The 22,705-nt window shown below is 44.7% G+C and overlaps 1 protein-coding gene across 1 annotated transcript in view; it reads left to right on the forward strand.

Moving 5' to 3' along the window:
- Positions 1–22,705, forward strand: part of LOC144597248 (alpha-(1,6)-fucosyltransferase-like) — a 585,852-nt gene that overhangs the window by 549,968 nt on the left and 13,179 nt on the right. Inside the window, 4 exon segments of the mRNA XM_078406318.1 lie at positions 1,117–1,329; positions 1,332–1,362; positions 8,459–8,635; positions 15,682–15,832. Of these exon segments, the coding sequence (XP_078262444.1) occupies positions 1,117–1,329; positions 1,332–1,362; positions 8,459–8,635; positions 15,682–15,832 (572 nt within the window).

Below are 22,705 nucleotides of genomic sequence, written 5' to 3' on the forward strand. Positions count from 1 at the left end.
GCCCTGATGGACACTCCAGAGAAAGGTTAAAACAAAGCTGTTATCCCAGTGGGCTTCCTGCAATTTAATTCTCATTTGACAACCTCGAACCATTCGAACAACTTCGAACTACTTCGAACTTTGCGCAAAGGACTTTGGGCTTTTGCTTTGTTTTGCACGATATTGTTTTTTTAATTGAACTTTTTAATGTTTTTTAAATTATGTTATTTAATAAGTATTGTGTTTACAAACCTATTGTGCTGCTGAAAGTAAGAATTTCATTATTCTGTGTTTATACATTTGACAATTAAAATGACAGGGTTGTAATGTTGAGGCTTTATAAGGCACTGGTCAGGCCGCATTTGGAGTATTTTGTGCAGTTTTGGGCCCCATATCTGAGGAACAATGTACTGGAGTTGGATAGGGGCCAGAGGAGGTTTGCGAGAATGATCCCAAGATTGAGTGACTTAACATTTGATGAGTGTTTTTTTTCTTCTCGCTGGAGTTTATAAAGATGAAGGGGACCTCATTGAAACTTACCGAATAGTGAAAGGCCTGGATAGAGAGGATGTTTCCACGAGTGGAAGAATCTTGGACCAGAGTCCATAGCCTCAGAATAAAAGGATGTACCTTTAGAAAGGAGATGAGGAGGAATTTCTTTAGTCAGAAGGTAGTGAATCTACAGAATTCATTGCGACAGAAGGTTTGTGGAGGACGTCAATGGATATTTTTATGGTGGAGATTGTTTGATTCTTGATTAGTACAGGTGTCAGGGTTTATGGGGAAAAGGTAGGAGAATGGGGTTGAGGGTGAGAAGGAGAGACATATCAGCCATGATTGAATGGTGGAGAAGACTTGATGGGCCGAATGGCCTAATTCTTCTCCTATAACTTATGAACTTAGATACTCATGAAAAACACTCTTGAACTTTGACACAAACCTCCTCCTAAATGACTCTCCTCTTATTTCAAATAATCTCCACTTCCAGGAAGAACACTGCCAGCGCTTTCTCCTCATCTCTCGATTCTTGAAGTGCTGATTCGCCAGCTGAGAGCGAAGTGCAATCGAAGCCGGTGATCGTGCTTGGTTTAAAGAAAAGCATCCACCGCTCATGTCTGTGCACATTTTATTTTTCAGGTGAGGCCAATGATAAGAATGTCCAGGTGGTGGAACTGCCCATAGTTGACAGCCTACACCCTCGTCCACCATACCTGCCCTTGGCTGTTCCTGAAGACCTCGTAGGTCGATTAACCCACTTGCATGGTGACCCCTCAGTCTGGTGGGTCTCCCAGTTTGTCAAATATTTAATACGTCCACAATCATGGTTGGAGAAGGAAATTGAAGAGGCAACCAGAAACTTGGCTTCAAGCATCCGATTATTGGGTAGGAATGTTTTTTTCTCTGTATGCATTACTATTTTCTCCAGCAAATTCTTGTAAAACTACCATAACCCAATGTAAAATTGTAAATGCAGCATTTGCAACACCAAGGATTCATTAGATCATGCCTGAGTTTATCATCATGGCATAGTCTTCTGGAATCTTGCTAATCTGCAACTCCCTTATAATTCCTCCATGATTATTTTGTATCAAGGGCTTCCTTCAATATCCCACAGAAAAATAAAAACAAACTATAGCTCTTGGAATCGAGAGCCAGAGGATACTAGTTTAAGGTGAGAGGGAAAGATGTAATAGGAACCTTGAGAAAATAGGAATCTTTTTCACACAAAGGGTGGTGGGTGTATGGAATGAGCTGCCAGAGGAGGTTTGTTGAGGAAGGTACTATCACAACAATACAATACAATACAATACAATACAATATATCTTTATTGTCATTGTACAGGGGTACAACAAGATTGGGAATGCGACTTCCATATGATGCAATAAATTAGTTAGCTAATCAACATGAATTTAGACAACGCAGAGAAACAAAATTAGAAACAGTTTTAAAACAGGATAACGTGCAGATTGGTCTGTGCCGTGTCGCTGTGCGATGTGACCATCCAACTCAGCAGGACCGGTTTAGAGCAGCTATGGCCCTGGGGATGAAGCTATTCCTGAGTCTGGAGGTGTGGGCGTAGAAGGCCTTGTAGCGTCTGCCAGATGGTAGAAGTTCGAACCGTCTATTGCAGGGGTGTGAGGAGTCTTTGTGAATGCTGGTGGCTTTCCTGACGCATTGTGTGTTGTAGATGCCCTCCAAGGCTGGTAGATGTATTCCGATAGTCCTCTGAGCTCTATGGACTACCCGCTGAAGAGCTCTCCTCTCTGCCTCCGTGCAGCTGAGGTACCACACAGGGATGCCATACGTTAGGATGCTCTCTATGATGCAGCGGTCGAAGATCGTCAGCAGCTGTTGGGGCAGACCAGAATTTTTCAGTGTTCTCAGATAGAACAGTCGTTGCTGCGCCTTCTTGACCAGCGCAGCGGTGTTAGTGGACCATGTGAGGTCCTCCGAAATGTGAGTGCCCAGAAACCTGAAGCTGGACACTCTCTCCACACTGTCCCCATTGATAAAGATCAGAGCGTATTCCCCATTATGTGACCATCGGAGGTTGATGATCAGCTCCTTGGTCTTGGAGGTGTTTAGGGACAGGTTGTTATCTGAGCACCAGTCCGCCAGGTTCTTCACCTCTGCTCTGTAGTGTGTTTCATTACCATTGGTGACCAGCCCAATCATCGTTGTCTGCAAACTTGACAATGGTGTTGGTGTCGAATGCAGGAACACAGTCGTGTGTGAATAGGGAGTAGAGCATGGGGCTCAAAACACAGCCCTGTGGTGTGCCGGTACTCGGGGTGATAGTGGAGGACAGGTGCGGGCCCATTCTCACTGTCTGCGGTCGCTCCATCAAGAAATCCAGGATCCAGTCGCATAACAACAAGCTGAGGCCTAGCTGGTGGAGTTTGGTGATGAGCTTGGTGGGGATGAGCGTGTTGAAGGCAGAGTCTATGAATAGCATCCTCACGTACGTACCCTGTCTCTCCAGGTGAGTCAGGACAGTGTGAAGAGCCAGAGAGTTGACGTCCTCTGTGGATCTATTTGCCCTGTATGCAAATTGATGAGAGTCCAGTGAGGCAGGGATGCTGGATTTGATGTGTGAGAGGACCAGCCTTTCAAAGCACTTCATGATTATCGGCGTTAGGGCAACCGGACGGTAGTCGTTCAGGTTGGTGATTTTTGTTTTTTTTGGCACCGGCACTATGGTAGCCGACTTCAGGCACTTGAGGACCATAGCCAGTGATAACGACAGGTTAAAGATCCTGGTGAATACCTCAGCCAGCTGTTCAGCACAGTCCCTAAGTACCCTTCCTTGAATTCCATCCGGGCCTGCAGCCTTGCGTGGGTTGACCCTTCGCAGAGCGCGCTGTACTTCCTGTGTGCTTAATGTGAAGACCTGTCCCTCCGCCTTGGCTGGGGTTCTTCCACTCAAGGTGGCGTTGCCAGTTTCGAAGCGGGCAAAGAAGGTGTTAAGCTCGTTGGCTAGTGTGATATCGCTGTGGGGGCAGGCAGGGCTGCTCTTGTAGCCAGTGATGTCCCTGACACCCTGCCACATGCTTCTGGTGTCCGTGGTGTTGAAGTGGTCTTCCACCCGTTGTCTCTGGGTGTCTTTGGCCCTTTTTATACTTTTGTACAGGTTTGATCTGGCAACACTATGCTGAAGTGTCACCAGATTTAAAGACATTGTTGCGTGCCCTCAACAGATTCTGTACCTCCTTGTTCATCCATGGTTTCCGTTTTGGGAACATCTTTATTTCCTTGTCCACTGTGACATTCTCCACACAGCAGTTGATGTAGGAGAGCACAGTGGATGTGTATTCCTCCAAGTCTACCTCTGAACCACAGATGGCCTGTTGTGCAAACAGGTCCCAGTCGGTGCGATCAAAGCAGTCCTGGAGTTGTAGGGTGGCATTCTCGGGCCATATTTTGACCGTCTTTATTGTAGGTCTGGTCTTGCGGATGAGGGGTTTGTATGCGGGCCTGGCCTGCACCCCCGCTCTCCCTCCACGTTTGTGCTTCCTCTCCCTGCGCTGTCTCTCCGTCTCCGTCCCTCCGGTGTGGTGATCCAGGGGGGCTGTTCTGCCCAGCTCCGTGGGGATTTTGGTGAGGGTTTTATAGTACTCACCAGCCAGTCTCTCGCAGTCACGTCTGATGTTGAGCAGCTCTGTGCGGCTCCATGTGCAATCCGCCTTCCGTGAGCTCCAGTGCCTTGGGGAGCGCGTTTATTTTAACAAACATTTATACAGGTCCATGGATGAGACAGGTTTAAAGAGATTTGGGCCAAACATGCAGGTGGGACTAGTGTAGATGGAACATATTGCTCGGTGTGGGCAATAGACAATAGGTGCAGGGGTAGGCCATTCGGCCCTTCGAGCTAGCACCGCCATTCAATGTGATCATGGCTGATCATTCTCAATCAGTACCCCGTTCCTGCCTTCTCCCCATACCCCCTGACTCCGCTATCCTTAAGAGCTCTATCTAGCTCTCTCTTGAATGCATTCAGAGAATTGGCCCCCACTGCCTTCTGAGGCAGAGAATTCCACAGATTCACAACTCTCTGACTGAAAACGTTTTTCCTCATCTCCGTATTAAATGGCCTACCCCTTATTCTTAAACTGTGGCCCCTTGTTCTGGACTCCCCCAACATTGGGAACATGTTTCCTGCCTCTAACATGTCCAACCCCTTAATAATCTTATACGTTTCAATAAGATCCCCTCTCATCCTTCTAAATTCCAGTGTATACAAGCCTAGTCGCTCCAGTCTTTCAACATATGACAGTCCCGCCATTCCGGGAATTAACCTAGTAAACCTACGCTGCACGCCCTCAATAGCAAGAATATCCTTCCTCAAATTTTGAGACCAAAACTGCACACAGTACTCCAGGAGCGGTCTCACTAGGGCCCTGTACTACTGCAGAAGGACCTCTTTGCTCCTGTACTCAACTCCTCTTGTTATGAAGGCCAACATTCCATTGGCTTTCTTCACTGCCTCCTTTCAGTGACTGATGCACTAGGACACCCAGATCTCGTTGTACGTCCCCTTTTCCTAACTTGACACCATTCAGATAATACTCTGCCTTCCTATTCTTACCACCAAAGTGGATAACCTCACACTTATCCACATTAAACTGCATCTGCCATGCATCCGCCCACTCACACAACCTGTCCAAGTCACCCTGCAACCTCATAGCATCTTCCTCACAGTTCACACTACCACCCAGCTTTGTATCATCTGCAAATTTGCTAATGGTACTTTTAATCCCTTCATCCAAGTCATTAATGTATAATTGGCCCTGGCAAGTTGGGCCAAAGGGCCTGTTTCCAGGCTGTAAGACTCCATGCTCTGTAACTCTGTGCAGATGACATTGATTCAGTATCTAGAGCTCTCTGCTTCCATCCGCTCTTAAAATGCTCCATCAGCCGGCTCTGACAACCTTTGGCCAGCACTCATATCTATCCTGTATTGTTAAAATCATTACATTCTCGTGCTTTTGTTGAATTATTGGAATTATTTTTAGTTTCAAGTCACCCTAATATTTTTATTTCACACTTCCTTACAACGTTGAAAAAGGCCAGTCAACCCATGGATTTCATGAAGCCTCTCAGAGAAATTCCATCAATCCCACTCCTCAACTTATTATCCTGTAACGTATTCTCCCACTTTGGCTCTTTAATACTTCTCTCCACCCACCTACACTTAGCTAATTTAAAGGACTGATTGAACTCTTTTGTATGTTGGAGGAAACCGGAGTCCTCGGGGAAAACCACATGCAGTCATCAGGTGAACATCCAGGGCGACACAAGCTTTTGTGTACCTTGTGTGTTGTGACTGTCGGCAGACCCATTTCCCTCCGGGAATAAATAAAGTTTTATCATATCGTATCGACACACTGGCGCAGTGGTAGAGATGCTTCCTTACAGCATCAGAGTCCCAGGTTCGATCATGACTACGGGTGCTGACTTTACTGCGTCTGTACGTTCTTCCTGTGACTGGGTGGATTTTCTCTGGGTGCTCCGGTTTCCTCAAACACACCAAAGACAGGCAAGTTAATTGGCTTCTGTAAATTTTAAATGGTCCCGAGTGTGTAGGACAGTGCTATTGTACGGGTGATTGTTGGTCAGCGTGGACTCAGTGGGACGAATGCTCTGTTTCAATAGACAATAGACAATAGGTGCAGGAGTAGGCCATTCAGCCCTTCGAGCCAGCACCGCCATTCAATGCGATCATGGCTGATCACTCTCAATCAGTACCCCGTTCCTGCCTTCTCCCCATACCCCCTCACTCCGCTATCCTTAAGAGCTCTATCCAGCTCTCTCTTGAAAGCATCCAACGAACTGGCCTCCACTGCCTTCTGAGGCAGAGAATTCCACACCTTCACCACTCTCTGACTGAGGGCGCTATTAGTCGTTTACATTTATTTTCACATTGTATCTCTGTGGTCTTAGAGTCTAAAGTTTAAATCGTAGGAAGCCCCAGAGATTAGAACTGAATGCAAGCCCAGGAAGCTGTGAGGCGGCAGTTCTACCTACAGAACCAGAAGCGTGGCACACCAGTGGAGCTGCTACCTCACAGCGCCAGAGACCTGAGTTCAATCCTGACTACGGGTGCTGTCTGTCCAGAGTTTGTACATTCTCCCTGTGACCACGTAAGTTTTCTCTGGGTGTTCCAGTTTCCCAAAGATGTGCAGGTTTGCAGGTTAATTATCTTCTGTAAAACTGCTACTGGTGTGCAGCATGCAAAAGTGGGATAGCATAGAACTAGTATATGGGTGACCATTGATCGGTGTGGATTCGGTGGGCAAAGGGCTTGTTTTTATGCTGTATCTTTTAACTCTAAACTAAACCATTGCATTACCCAGTTACGAGGCCGCTATTAGTCGTTTACATTATTTTCACAGTTTTTAAAAAACCTTCACCTTGAATTGGGTGTAATATGTTCTAATATGTGCATTCAAAGCCTACTCCAAATGTACCGAATATTGAATCCCTGTACTTGGATCGTACATGGAGAAAAAAAAATGAGAGAATGGAGAAGAATAGAATAGAATAGAATAGTTCCTTTATTGTCATTGTAACATGAGCCATGTACAACGAAATTGTAAAATGTCAGCCAGTCAGTGCACCATTCAAACATTTCTAAAAGCTAACGATACATACAAGGTAAAATATTTTAAAAAAGATAAACAACTAAAATAAATATCATGAAAATAGCACGCATAAACACCCAACCCTACATCCTTCTGTCGATTTCACAGTCTCTTATTATGTATCGCCCCTGCGTTCCTTGGCGGCTACATTTAGTGCCTTTATAGCAGTGGGGTAAAAACTATTTTTAAGTCTGTTTGTCCTTGTCCTTGTAGATCTGTACCGTCTGCCTGACGGTAACAGTTCAAACAGGGAGTGTCCGGGGTGGGAAATGTCCTTTATAATACTCTGGGATTTTTTGATGCAGCGGGAACTGTGTAAGTCCTCGGGGTGGGAAATAGATGTGAGAAACAGTGTGGTTACGGAAGACAGTGAGCAATAATATCAACCCAGAATAGTGGCAGTGAAATGGAGGGAGGGAAGGGAGGAGTTGGAAAAGGCCAGTTGCTAGTGAGGGAGGAGTGAAACATTTGTTATGTTTTACATTCCAATGGGAGACTTTGGGGCGGCACGGTGGCGCAGCGGTAGTGGTGCTGCCTAGCAGCGCCTGAGACCCGGGTTCGATCCTGACTACTGGCGCTGTCTGTACGGAGTGGGTACATTCTCCCTGTGACCGCGTGGGTTTTCTCCGGGTGCTCCAGTTTACTCTCACACTCCAAAGTCGTACAGGATTGTAGGTTAATTGGCTTCGGTAAAATTGTAAACTGTCCCTAGTGGTAGTGTGTGGGAATCACCGGTCGGCACGGACTCAGTGGGCTGAAGGTCCTGTTTCCACGCTGTACCTCCAAACTAAACTAAACAAAACCTCCACAGCCAACAGAATGACGACAATGCAAAGGAAGATGTACCTGCATTAAACTTTGTTTAGGCCACACTTGGATCATTGCAGTATAAGAAGATAACTGCAAATGCTGGTACAAATCGAAGGTATTTATTCCCAAAATGCTAGAGTAACTCAGCAGGTCAGGCAGCATCTCGGGAGAGAAGGAATGGGTGACGTTTCGGGTCGAGACCCTTCTTCAGTCTGAAGAAGGGTCTCGACCCGAAACGTCACCCATTCCTTCTCTCCCGAGATGCTGCCTGACCTGCTGAGTTACTCCAGCATTTTGTGAATAAATTGCTTGGATCATTGCACGCAGTTCTGATTATCTAAAGTCTAAATCCATAATTTGTCTGTGGGGAAATATTTGCTGTATGTCCCAAAGGATTTTTATCATGTTACCTATTGAGCGTTTGTAAAATCTTCAAGTGCAAGCTGCGCAGATTGTACAGTTGCTGAATGCATTTGACTGAACTGAACTGGGGCAGTGCTGATGCTCTCATCTCTCCATTCTCACAGTGTTCACGTACGACGTACAGACAAAGTGGGAACTGAGGCAGCTTACCACACCATTGAGGAATACATGGCACATGTAGAGGAGCACTACAAGTTCCTTGCTCGCAAGGTGGAGATCGACAAAAAACGGGTTTACCTTGCTACAGATGACCCCAACTTACTTCAGGAAGCTAAGTCAAAGTAAGTAGCCTTGGCGTTATTTATATTGTCAGGTGTTTCCTGGAAATGGTAGAAGCTTGAATGAGATAAGAGTTGGAGTAGGAGTTGGAGTGGGTGAGAGGTGGAAAGGAAGGGGAAGAGAGGAAATAATGCCTTTGTAATGGCCACCTTTGGCATTGTGAAACGTAATGCACAAATGAGGTTCACGGAAAGCATGCACTTTGAGTAATAGTATCTTTATCTCCCTGCAGCTTTCTACATATCTGACAAAAAGAATCGGGTTGCTAGAAAATTAGTTCTTGATGACAACTGTGATTTCACTAATGGACGCCAAGCATTTCCCCATTCTACAGAGACTAGAAATTTAACAATAATTTTTTTGCTTTTATCCTTGGCTTATGACTGAAATGATGTTGAAAAGTAATGAGCCAAATCGAGTTGCCTGGCAGCTGAGTTCTGCAGGGAACCTCTGGTTGTCAGCTGATTGCAGCTTATATTTGATTGCTTCATGTGCTCGGCCCAAAACTGGAGTCTGAAAAAACATAGAGGCTAAATACTGATGCACCTCTCCCCCACGCTCCTCCACCGATCCCACCAATGAACCTCAGAGCGCATTGCTTTCCATGAACTCTCACTACCCATAGAGTTTTACAGCATGGAAACAGACCCTTTGGCCCAACTTGCTCACACCGACCAACATATCCCATCTGAAGAAGGGTCTCGACCCGAAACGTCACCCATTCCTTCTCTCCAGAGATGCTGCCTGTCCCACTGAGATACTCCAGCATTTTGTGTCTATTTCCCATCTAAACTAGTCCGACCTGCCTGCGTTTGGACCATGTCCATCTAAACGTCCTATCCATGTACCTGTCTAATTGTTTCTTAAACTGTGTGATAGTCCCTACCTCAAATACCTCCTCTGGCAGCTCGTTCCATACACCCTCAGATTCCTGTTACATCTTTTCCCATTCACCTTAAACTTCTGTCCCTTCGGTAAGTGTTGCCACACCTCGACTGGCCAGTACTGTGGCATTATTTTCTTCCATCAGACCATAGAAGCAGAATTAGGCCATTCAGCCCATCAAGTCTACTCCACCATTCAATCATGGCTGGTTTAATTTTCCTTTCAACCCCATTCTCCTGCCTTGACCCCATAACCTTTGACGCTCTTACTGATCAAGAACCTCTCAATTTCCACTTTAACAATGACTTGGCCTCCACAACCATCTGTGGCAATGAATTCCACAGATTCACCATGTTAAAGAAATTCCTCCTCGTCTCCTTTCTAATGGTACATCATTTTATTTGGAGGCTGTGTCCTCTGGTCCCAGACTCTCCCACTACTGGAAACATCCTCTGCACACTCTGTAGCCTTTCATTATTCAATAGGTTTCAAGGAGCTCCTCCCCCACCCCACTGAACTCCAGCGAGTGCATTTCCCCTTTCCCCTCATTGAACATTTTGCATCCCTTCTTCAGGTTTTCACCAGGGACGGTCGTGTAAAGGAAGTAACTTATTCGGGATAAGAGCCAGCAAGGCCTTGGGAAGGACAAGGTTAATGGGAGAGCCTTGGGATTGGGGCTGGAGGTGCAAAAGGAAGATAGTCAGTCTTTTTTTCCCAGGGTGGAAATGTCTAATACTTGAGGGCATCGTTTTCAGGTGAAGGAGCAAGTTTAAAGGCGAGTTTTGTTCGCCGAGGATAGTTGGTGCCGGAACATGATACCAGGGGAAGTACTGGAAGCAGACAAGATTGCACTATTTTAGAGGCACGTGAACAGGCAAAGTAATGAAATGATACAGATCATGTGCTGGCAGGTGGGATTAGTTTAAATTGGGACCATGGTCAGCACCGACATCCTGGGCCAAAGAGTCTGTTCCTGTGCTGCACTGTGCTATGTTCTTTGATGTTTTGGCAACCAAAGAAGGTATGGCTCTTGATCTTGCGAGAGACTACTTTACCTTCAATGGACAAAGATCAGCCGCCAATATCCACTCTCTGTACAGTGACAAACTGATCTCAATCTCGAGCCATAGATGCATACAGTCATCTCGAGAATTGATACAGTGTGGAAACAGGCACTTCAGCCCAACTTACCCACACCTACCAGCATGTCGCATCTACACTAGTCCCACCTGCCTGCATATTCCTACATGTATTTTTAATTTTATTTCTCAGGAATGTTTTGTTTATGAAGATGTCAGGAGTGGAAAATATTCTCTGCAATATATTTTGAAGAATATGCTCGGTTAGTTATATGATTTGATATAAATGAAAACTTGCTGCACATTGTTACATCAATTGCACGTCAGCCTAAAATATTACCAACTCCTGCAGTGTTCAATTGCAGGATTCAATTTTCTGCTAGTTCTTTCTTTAGGCTATCAAAGTGGTGTCATATTAGTGAATACTGAACAGTAGACTATGGATAATAAAACTTGGCAGATGCATTTTTTCTGTAACTATTACCATGGGTGATGAAGAAACTTAATTCTTAACAGGCATCAACTTTGAGAATACAAGGTACAATGCTGTGATATATTTCCACAGGATCTACCACATCATTTGAAGTTATTGCTATTTTTCCTCAAAATAAGTATTCTCATTGTTAAGTAAAACCCTATTGAAATATAGAAAAAAGATTGCCATCATGTGGTGCTTTAACATCTAAGTCGGAAAGTGGACTTGCAAGCAATTAACTAGTTTTAAAGTGCAATTTCCAAATGGCTCAGGCAGCTCAGAAACATGGCTGACCAAACAGAGGACACAAATTTGGTTCTAATGAGTCATTCTATGCATCAGCTCTTGATGGGTAATAGGAACAGAAAAAAGATGAAATTGGAGCAAATTTGGACCAGAGATACAGCGTGAAAACGTGCCCTTTGGCCCACCAGGTCCACGCCGACCAGTGATCATCCAGTGCACTAGCACTATCCTACACACTGGGGACAATTTACAGGTCAATTAGCCAACAAACCTGTACAGCTTTGGAGTGTAGGAGGAAACCGGAGCACCCAGGGAAAGCCCACGTGGCCATAGGGAAAACGTATAAACTCTGTACAGACAGCACTCGTAGTCAGATTCCAACTATGGTTTCTGGTGATGTCAGTGCCGCCCTCTGGGAGTGTGTCGAGAAGATAATTGTAATGTAGAAAGGAAGAAAGCAGATGGTATGGGAACAAAGCAAATTAAGTAGAGGCACACGGAGAAACAGCTGAGGCAAGCAAAAAGAGAATAATGATAAAGACAAAGAGGCCAAATTCTCTTCAGTTATTGTTCCCCTATAAGTGTAATAGAATAAGTGATGATGTTTGTTTCCATAACATGGAAGAATTTCCATACTTAATTCATAATCATAGATCATATAGAAGTTATCTATATACTAAAACTCTTGTTTGTTCGTTTGTTTGTTCCTGAACTACAGCCAAAACGGTACACGATAGCACGACAATTTTAGGCCCACCTTACTCACCGTCGTCCTTTTGGTGCTAATGGAAGAATTTCATTGAAATCAGTGTTATATGTTTAAAGTTATTCACATTTTAAAGTTTAAATCTATCTCCTAGGGAGGGAGGGGGTGGAGGGGGTGGAGGGAGGGAGGGGGAGGAGGGAGGATAAAGGGGGTTGAGGGGGATGGAGGGGGAGGGGGGGAGAGAGGGGAGGGGAGGGGGGAGGAGAGGGCGCTGCACCAATGCAGGAGAGGTTTGGGCCCAACGGGTCCACTTGGTCTAGTTTATTACATGGAGAAGCTACTTAAAGTCATAAATATTTTGTTAAAGGTTGTAGAATTGATGTTCAAGTTAATCAAGTTCAATTTTGCCACAACGTTGTAATCTCCATATCTGCTTTGAACTGCTGCAATCCACAAAGGGCCTATTGGATGTGAAGTTCAAATATTCAGATTCACCATCAATGAAGGAATACCTTTCCAAGTCAGGATAATATGAAATGTAGAGGAAATCTGCAGGCAGTGGTGTTCCCATTTGCATGATCTGCCTGTCCTCCTTGGTGGTAAATATGGTAGGTTTACATGTTGTTTGGCAGTAGCACACCTGAGTAACCAGTGCATTTACAGGTGGTAAACTCTACAGCGATGGTTGGAATAATGAGTTCAGTTTAGTTTATTGTCACATGTGCGGAGGTACGGTGAAAAGCCTTTGTTGCGTGCTAACTAGTCAACAGAAAGACAATACATGATTACAATTGAGCCATCCACAGTGTACAGATACATGATAACAACAGAGCCATCCACAGTGTGTAGTTACATGATAAAGGGATATAAAGTGAATAACATTTAGTGCAAGATAAAGGCAGTAAAGTCCGATCAATGATAGTCTGAGGCTCTCCAATGAGATAGATAGTAGTTCAGCTCTGCTCTCTAGTTGTGGTAGGATGTTCAGTTGCCTGATAACAGCTGGGAAGAAACTGTCCCTGAATCTGGAGGTGTACATTTCCACACTTCTATGCCTTGTGCCCAATGGGAGAGGGGAGAAGAAGGAGTGGCCAGGATGCAACTCATCCTTGATTTTACTGGTGGCCTTGCTGAGGTAGCGTGAGGTGTAAATGGGGTCAATGGAAGGGAAGTTGGTTTGCGTGGTGGTCTGGGTTGTGTCCACAATTCTCTGCAATTTGTTGGTGTCTTGGATAGAGCTGTTCCCAAACCATGCTGTGATGCATCCCGATAAAATGCTTTCTAAGGTGCATCTGCAGAAGTTGGTGGATAAAGTACAGTAAAGTCCAATCAAATATAGTCTGAGGGTCTCTAATGAAGTAGATAGAAGCTGAGGACTGCTCTCTAGTTGTTGGTAAGGTGGTTCAATTGCCTGATAACAGCTGGGAAGAAACTGTCCTGCTTGGTCGGATTGCCCAACCAGCAGATTGCTTTGACAATGGATGGCATTGAGATTCATGAGTGTTGTTGAAGCTGCACTCATTCAGGCAGGTGCAAAATATTCTACCGAAGCACTGCTGGCTTCAGATACTTCTTTCCCCATGCATGAAAGAGTCTGCCGTTCTTACGTTAGCTTCATAACAACTGAAAAGGAAGCAAATCTTCCTTGATCCTGAGGGACTGCGTAAAAAGAAGAAAGTGATCGTGAGAGGCTTTGGGGATTCATGAGGTATTTCCAGCTCTAATCTGTTCCTGTAGCTTCAGTACTTACGTAGCTGGATTGGTTATGTTTCAGGTCTGATGCCCCACAAGTCGTGGAAGAAGGGATAATGATGCTTTTATTAAATTTTCTCTTCATTGATTATTGCACTCTCCCTCCCCTCGCCTCCCCAAAGATCATTGCACTCTCCCTCCCCTCTTTCCCCATCCCCCTTTCTTTTCCCCCCTCAGCCCTTTCCCCCTGTGCCCCACCTGGAGTCACACTTGTCTCTTTCCCCTCTCCTTCCACCTACATTCCTCACTCTAGCTTCACAATTCGCAACTCTTCATTCCTTTTGTCTCTCACCTCCTGTCTTTTCATCTCTGGCCTTAGTCCAACCTTCCACCTATCAATCCCTCCCACCCCTCACCTCACCTGGATCTACCTATTACCTTCCAGGCTTTGTCCTGCCCCATCTCCCTTCCAGCTTTTTCCTCTCCCCCCCCCCCCCCACTTCCCTTCCTCTGCTTAGAATCAGTCTGAAGAATGGTCTCGACCCGTAATGTCACCTCTTTCTCCTGACATGCTGCCTGACCCACTGAGTTACTCCAACACTTTATGCTTGGTTTTTGTAAATCACCATTTGCAGTTCATTTTTTCAGTTCATTTTGCCTGGTACTTGTATAGGATAAATGGTCCTTGTCTGAAAGTTGTCCACGTCTTTTGGCATGGACATGGCCATGTAGATTTTATGTTCACAAATACTTATTAATTGTTGGAATATTTTAGCAGTCACCTTCTTCCCCGAGAATCTAAAGATCACATTTACACAGTTTATTGAAAACATCAACTCAAGACGTGGAATTGCTAAAAAAAAGTGTCAATGGCTTAAATTCAAACCATGAGCAAAATGGTTAAACTGAAGCATGCAGCCTGATGCTGCAGAAGTAATTGTGGCTGGGTAACTTCACAGAAGGGTTTAACTTGATTGTGATTTTCAATCAGATTCTCTGCTCTTAATTCCACTCCATCATATTCCAAGATCCCTGCAGGATGACATTGTCAATAAGAATTAGAGATTTTGCATCAGCTGGCAGTCAATTTATAACATAACCTTTGCTGACTTCAAGTTACACTCCATCTTTGGCCATCTTTTTTATTTAATTAGCTGTATTTTTTGTAACCCTGCTCTGCTTTATTATTGGTTTTAGATCCCACTGAGTCCACTCACACAGTGCTAACAGTGCCTGTGATAAACCACAGGCGAATGTGCACTTGTGCATTTCACAGTGGGAACATCTATTGTTTCATTCTGCCTTACACCTGTGGCCTTTAACGTTTTGGTGCATCAATGAATTGCAGTTTCTTTAAGGTTGTTAAGCTGCTCTGAGAGCACTCTTGTGCAGTTGATTTTGCTAAAACTGAGGACGAGGGATCGGCAGATGTCAGACCACGTGTCATGACTGCTGAGCTGAGCAAGCAGCTCCGTGATTGCAGTTACACCATGGCGGAAGCTGAGATAAATTAGGAAGAAAAAGGTAGCTGATGCAGAATAATACAAGTCGCACTCTTGCTGATTTGCATGAAGTATATTCTTCACTTTGAGTGTGGCAGGGTGGTGCAGCGGTAGAGTTGCTGCCTCACAGCGCCAGAGACCCTGGTTCGAACCTGACTACTGGTGCTGTCTGTACGGAGTTTGTACTTTCTCCCCATGACCGCGTGGGTTTTCTCCGGGTGTTCTGGTATCCCTCCACACGGTAAAAACTTAGTTTGTCGGCAGATTGGCTTTGGTAAAAATTGTAAATTGTCTCTGGGGTGTAGGATAGTGGCAGCATACGGGGATCGCTGGTCGAAGTGAACTCGGTGGGCCAAAGGGCCTGACTCCGAGCTGTATCTCGAAAGTCGAAAGACTTGGGATTGTGGATTGTGTTTCAGGATTGTGAAAACCTACTTTTCTAATTTGTCTTTCTAACCTGCAGATACCCAGACTATGAATTCATCAGTGATAACTCCATCTCATTTTCAGCTGGACTACACAACCGATACACAGAGAATTCACTGCGAGGCGTCATCCTCGACATCCACTTTCTGTCTCAGGCTGACTTTTTGGTCTGTACCTTCTCATCCCAGGTATGGCAGCTAAATGAAATGTTGAATAAAAACACTAGGCCTTGAACATTAGCACTCCGGATGTTCTCCCCACACAGCCAAGACTCTTCATATTAAATAACAAAATAAGAGAATATTGTAAGCCGGAGATCAAACAACCAAGAAAAGGTTATTTTTACAAATTAAGCCTTTCCACCACATTAACAGGCTTCCTGATGCGCGTTAAGATCTCACTGGAATAAAAAATGTCTTGACATGGTCACGGTTTTGGTATAGGCACTTAAATGTGGCCACATAGGCAGGGACGTTTTAAACAAGTACCGATAATAATAATTTTAAATAATAATACGTATTATTATTGGTGCCTGTTTAAAATGTCCATGCATATGTGGCCACATATAAGTGCCTATACAAAAACCCTGATCCTGTGTTCTTTAACGTGCTCAACGATTATGGGGACTGACTGGGGATGGGTTTGAGTTTACGTCCCAACATAGACACAAAGTGCTGGAGTAACTCAGCAGGTCAGGCAGCATCTCTGGAGAAAAAGGATGGGTGACGGTTTGGGTTGGGACCCTTCTTCAGACATGCGTCCTGTTAACATGCTGCTCTGCTCCCCTGGTCGTGACACTCCATCGATGTGTGTAGGGATTGGGTTTGATGTTTGAGTTATTTCCGTATGTTTGGACAGGTCTGCACGATACCAGGAAAATGGGACACATTTTGACAAATGCCAAGTAGTCATCATAAATTAACAGGGCGCACTGGCCCTGCTTTGAAGAGAAGGGGATCATGTGGTCCTTTGTAATCAATAGCACCACCTTTCTTTTGTTTGTCCCTGCTTGGATATCTTATGTTTTTGTGGTGTGCTCATTGTGGGAGATCTAGATCCTGTATTATCGAGCTATTTTGACCAATTCTCTGCCAACACTCACAAATATATGGATAGAAGAGATGATATGCTTTGTTGCTTCTGTGCTATGCATTTTAAAGCTCATTAATATATGTTGTGGCACAGTGGGGCGTGGTAGAGTTTCTGCCTTACAATCCTGACTGTGGAGTGACACGGTGGCGCAGAGGTAGAGTTGCTGTCTTACAATGCCAGAGACCCGGGTTCAATACTGATCATGGCCACTGTCTGTGCAGATTTTGTACATTCTCCCCACGACTACTTGGGTTTTCTCCGGGTGCTCCGGTTTCCTCTCACACTCCATATATGTACAGGTTTGTAGGTTAATTGATTTTGGTAAAAATTGTAAAATTGTCCCCAGTGTGTAAGATAGTGTGTAAGTTTGTGGTGATCGCTTGTTGGCATGGGCTTGGTGGGCCAGAAGGCCTATTTTCATGTTGTATCTCTATAGTCTTAAGTAAAGTCTATGCACTAAGTTTTCCTGAAGGTTTTTACCATAGGTGACTTTATTTAAACTGGCATCTTAATTATGCCTGTCCTGTCAACCAACAGCTCGTGTGACAGTTAACAGATCATCTCTGCTGTCATTAATGGCAAGGTCACCCAAGGAAATATTTTATGGATGCCATTTAGAAATAGTCAATTATGATTTTACAAATGGCACTCCTGAATTTGTAACGGTGCATGATTAAATCTGGTTACTGTAGTATAACTGACTGTAAGTGAAAATTATTTTACTCCAGAGATGGCCATGCAAAAGTGAAAGTTGGGAGTCATTGCATTTGTTAATCACTGCATTCTACACAGCATTACATTATGCTGTGCTCTAAGACAATGAAGTATACAGTACTGTGGACAGTTCTAGAAGCAGTGCAGAGAAGATTCACTCAAGTGATCAAAACACAAAGTGCCGGAGTAACTCAATGGGTCAGGCAGCATCCCTGGAAGACATGGATAGGTAGACAGAACTGCCTGACCTGCTGGGTTACTCCAGCACTTTGTGTCTATCTTCGGTATATACCAGCATCTGCAGTTCCTTTCCACACAAGTGATAGGTGGATGCAGGTGAGGGGTGGTGGGGTTGTTTGGCAAGTGGGTGGACAATGACTAGAAATAAAAAGGCAACGAAAGGGCGTAAGATAAGGAGAGGAGTGAAATGTGAAGCCAGAGGCAAGGATATAGGTGGAAGGGGAAGGAGAAAGGGAGTGGGGGTGCGGTCTGGCGGGATGGTGGGAGAAATGGGTGTGCACACATTTCTGATTCCTGGATGAAGGGGGAAACAGGAAAGATTGAATAGAGGGATGAAACTCTGAAGTTTAGAAGGATGAGAAATTATCCCTTTGGAACATACTGGATTTTGATGAGCTCAGACAGGACAATTGGTATAGGGATGTTTCGTCCAGTTGGAGAATCAAGAACCAAGGCTTAGACTCAAGATAAGGGGTAGTGGGGGGGGGGGGGGGGGGGTCATGACAACAAAAGACTGAGATGTGCCAAACATTTTCCTCACTGGTGGGGTATGAAGCTAACTTGAAGTGCAGAGGCAGAATTCAAGGTTTTAAGTTGAAAGGAGCATCAAGTATTATAGGGATCAGGAAGGAAAGTTGAATTGAGGTCAACAGTGAGATGAGCCTTGATCCTGTTGAATGATGGAATAGGCTTAAGGGACTGTACAGCTTACATCTCTGGTTTATTATGTCACAGGTGCTCCTTTTCTGAGTGGTTTCTGAGGTGGTCGGCACTCTGATTATATTTATCGGCAATGAATGATGTTCTTGTTTGAGGATAAAACTTAAGTGGATGTTCAATTATCTAAGAATTGAGAAAGCAGGATTGTTCATATTCACTGTTTTATTCCAAGAACATTGACTAACTGTGGAAAATCTTGAAAGAGCTTAGGTATACTTAACATCACAAAGCATGCTTATGTTCTGCTCTTTTTGGTTGTCTTAGGCTTTTTAGTGTGAAGAGGCTGTGTGTAGTCCATCAAATTCATGTTACTGATATTATCATCTTATTAAGAATGAGAATGAGAGAATAACTTGATTCCACTGGCAAGCAGAATAATTGCCAGACCCATAAACTCTGAAAGGCGAGGAAATCAAATAGAATAGGTGTTTGATGATAAAGTCGGCACTGAGTTGTCAGATGTTACTGTTTGTGAGTGGGTACATTCAGAGGCACTCCGGTGTATATAAGTCCTTTATTAGCAGATCATTGGCAGTACAGATGCTGGCTATCGTTACCTCCAGCCCTCAGGATAGTCTCCTAACTAATACCAGGATAACGCAGTACAAAACCCGGCCTGGATTTGGACCGGATGCACAACAGTAAAACCAGACATGGATCTACATCCCCCTTCTTAAGCATAAGCCCCCAAACTAGATAAGAGTATATAAACCACTAAAATATGAAAAAAAACTACAGCCTACCGAAATCCTAATATAAGGGATGAAAACAGCAACTACGACAAACGCTAAGCAGAGGAGGATTCAAATTGAGTAAGATAAATGAAAGGGAACGGTAAGGACTGTAATTAATCAGAGTCCATAATAAGTGTCTAGCCACAGTCTTGGTACTTGGGATTGGGTTTACAGACCCATCCTGCACGAGTACGATACAGGCCCTCCGCCGTACCCATTGTAGGTGGCAGCACCGTAGGTGGTGGTTCAAACAGCACTGGTCTCGCAACAGCCTTTTGCACAGGAGACTGCACCGGTGACGTCACGGGTGACTATAGGCAATTTTATGGGTGATTCCACCACCGGCACCAGCGACTCCTTTGTTGGTATCAAGACCAGCTTGCGGTCTGCCGACGCCTGGCCTCCATCGGCCTGTAACCTGCCATCTGCGACCTCCGTGTAGCCGTACGGACGTGGCTGAGATGGCACCGGCTCATTCACCGGTAGAAGGTGTTTTCTGTTCCGCCGGTAGGTTCCTCCTTCCGATTGGACAAGATAGGACCGTGGATCCTAGCAGGTCCCACTAACTACGCCCAGACGATCATGACCCTTCTGGGTCTGCAGACGGACCATCTGACCCTCCGACAGAGGCTGGAGAGGACGGCTAGACCTGTCGTAATACACCTTCTGGATCTGCCATTTATGTTGCAGCTGAGCCTGAACAGATTGGGGCTCGTGAACACGGGGCTGCAGCAGGTGTCTTGCAACAGGAAGGGTGGTATGAGTTTGTCTGGACATCAGACGTTGGGCCGGCGAACTGGGTCACGTGAAACGTTACGGAGATTGAGGAGGTCCAGGAATACATCAGACCTGGCTCTTCTGGATCTCTCCATGACCTGTTTGGCACTACCGTCGGCCCTCTCGGCTAGCCCGTTCGACTGCGGCTACTCTGGGCTGCTGGTGATGTGTTTAAAATCCCAGTGCACAGCAAAGTCCTTGAAACACTTACTGGTAATTTGACCGGCATTATCCGACATGAGGGTGTGCGAAGACCCATGGACCGAGGAATGTCTTGCCAGTTTTTGAATTATCGCCGCTGAGGAAATTGTGCGGAGCAAATTGATCTCGAACCACCCGGATTAGGAATCCACCAGAACCAGATATTGATTGCCACGCCACTCAAAAATGTCAGTGGCCACAGAGGACCAGGGTAAATCAGGAACCGGGTGCAGCAAAAGAGGTTCCCTTTGCTGATGTGAGGCCAAGCTGTTACATACTGCACATGATTGCGCCCTCTGGTGCACGTAGTCAGACATAGCAGGCCAGAAAAACATACTTTTGGCTCGCTGAACCGCTGCCTCAGCGCCGGGATGGCCCCTATGTATTGCGTCGAACTACTGCTGCCGTAGTGAGGCAAGGATCACCACTTTGTGGCCTTTCATAATGACCCCGTTCTCGATACCCAGCTCATCTCTAACGGGAAAGTACGGCTGTGCGAAAGTACATCTGACTATTGAATATGATGCACAAAGGAACCCAAAATTATAATAGATGCTTTAGGAAAAGTATTCAGAGTTGCGTTTAAGTTATCTAACAGTGTCTTGATGCTGATAATGTATTCACAGTCCGTGCACTTACAAGCAACACAAGTCTTTTGATGATTTTGTGAAGAGAAGAACTGCAACAGTCTTTAATCACATTTGAAGTCACTTAAATTACAAATTTAAGGCTATTAAATGAAGTTCAGGAAAAGTGAGCGAATTAATAAAGACTCAAAGGGTAGCGCTGCAGAATAGTTATTTACAGCCAGTAACGCTGCGTTCAACTCATTAGAGCATGAAGTTTGCTGCTCTTCAAGATACTTTCATGCCAGTTCTCATTTGAAGAAATCTTCAGAGGTGTTCATTTAATTCTTTAAAGGTGCTGCAATCTTAAGGGATGGAAATATGATGCAAATATGCCTGCCATGCCCGAGATTGTGATTGAGTGTGCCTCATAATACACAGAAGAAACCTGTGTCGATAAAGGTTGTTTTAAAAAATGTTTGATTTCTCTGCAAGGGAGATGCGAACGACATGCATTGTATCACAACCTGTGTTGTATTGGAAAGCAAACTTGTGAGGAGCAGCTTCACTTCCTCGTGGTTATCTTTGCCAATTCCTTCCCTTTCATCTCATTATTGAAGAAGAAAAGTTGAAGGGCGGTGGGGAAACGACACAGGAGTAGGACTGATTGCCGAGCTCTTTGTGAGAAGCAAGCCAGCACAATGGATTTGTTGGCCTCTACCTTGGATGCATCCTGGTTTCATGGTACCTGACACTCGGAGATGTCTGAAGTATACTCCTAGATGATGAATAGGACCAGGTTACAACCACTTCATGCCCTCAACCAATCTCTACACAGTGAACATCAATAGGGTAAGGAGTCCTCTTTTAACTTTAGACTTTAGAGATACAGCATGGAATCGGGCCCTTCAGCCCATCGAGTCCATGCTGAACAGTGATCACCCTGGACAACTGCACTGTCCTACACACTAAGAACAATTTACAATTTAAAGCTAATTAACGTACAAACCAGTACATCTTTGGAATGTGGGAGGAAACCGGAGCACCCGGAGAAAATCCACACAGTCATAGGGAGAATGTACAAACTGTACCGATAGCACCTGTAGTCAGGATCGAACTCGGGTCTCTGGTGCTGTAAGGCAGCAACTCTACCATTGCACCACTGTGCCGCCCCTAACCTTGTAAAGGGAAGCTGAAACTGCAGCTGCCCCAAAAACATCAAGCCTGGAGCTTATATTTTGTATTTTCAATTTTAGTTTTATTAATTTTAATTAACGGTATGGAAATACAAAAAAACACTTCAACCAATGCATTTAAATAACAAATATCACGCCCTCAGAGAATGTGTGTGTAGTGTGGTAGAATGCTACTGACATAGACCATTGCGTTAGGTGATTTAATTTGCATCTTGTTTTGAATAAAGTAAACAAAGAATGACAAAATATTATGTCTTTCATAATCTCAGGACAAAGTGCTTCAATGTCAAGCCTGAGGATATGTTTAGACAGCTTGATTCAAACGTAGCTCCAGTCAGTAGGTGTCAGACAGCAACTTGGAGAGGCTTGTAAGGATTTGTCCACAAAGTCGCCATTGTCTTTATGAAGTGGCACAGTGAATTGGCATCTTTTAAGGGGGAAAAGATTTAATAAGAACCTGAGGGATACCTTTTATACAAAAAGGGTTTTGGGTGTATGGAACGAGCTGCTGGAGGAGGTAGTTGAGGCAGGAACTATTGCAATGTTTAAGAAACATTTGGACAGGTAGATGGATAGGACAGGGTTTTAGTGATATGGGTGAAATGCAGGCAGATGGGATGATTTTAGATGGGGCATGTTGGGCGGCGTGGGCATGTTGGGCCGAAGGGCCCATTTCCACACTGTATCACTCTGTGACTCACCAACCAAGAGAGCACCCATCCGGAATGCTGGAGAACTGATACACTTTGTCCATGAAGTTCAAACATTGCATTCTAATCACAGCATAATTATATCGAAAATAACACATTCTATTCTTGGTA

This window comes from Rhinoraja longicauda, chromosome 10 (genome assembly GCF_053455715.1).
Source record: "Rhinoraja longicauda isolate Sanriku21f chromosome 10, sRhiLon1.1, whole genome shotgun sequence".
NCBI classification, from domain to species: Eukaryota; Metazoa; Chordata; class Chondrichthyes; order Rajiformes; family Arhynchobatidae; genus Rhinoraja; species Rhinoraja longicauda.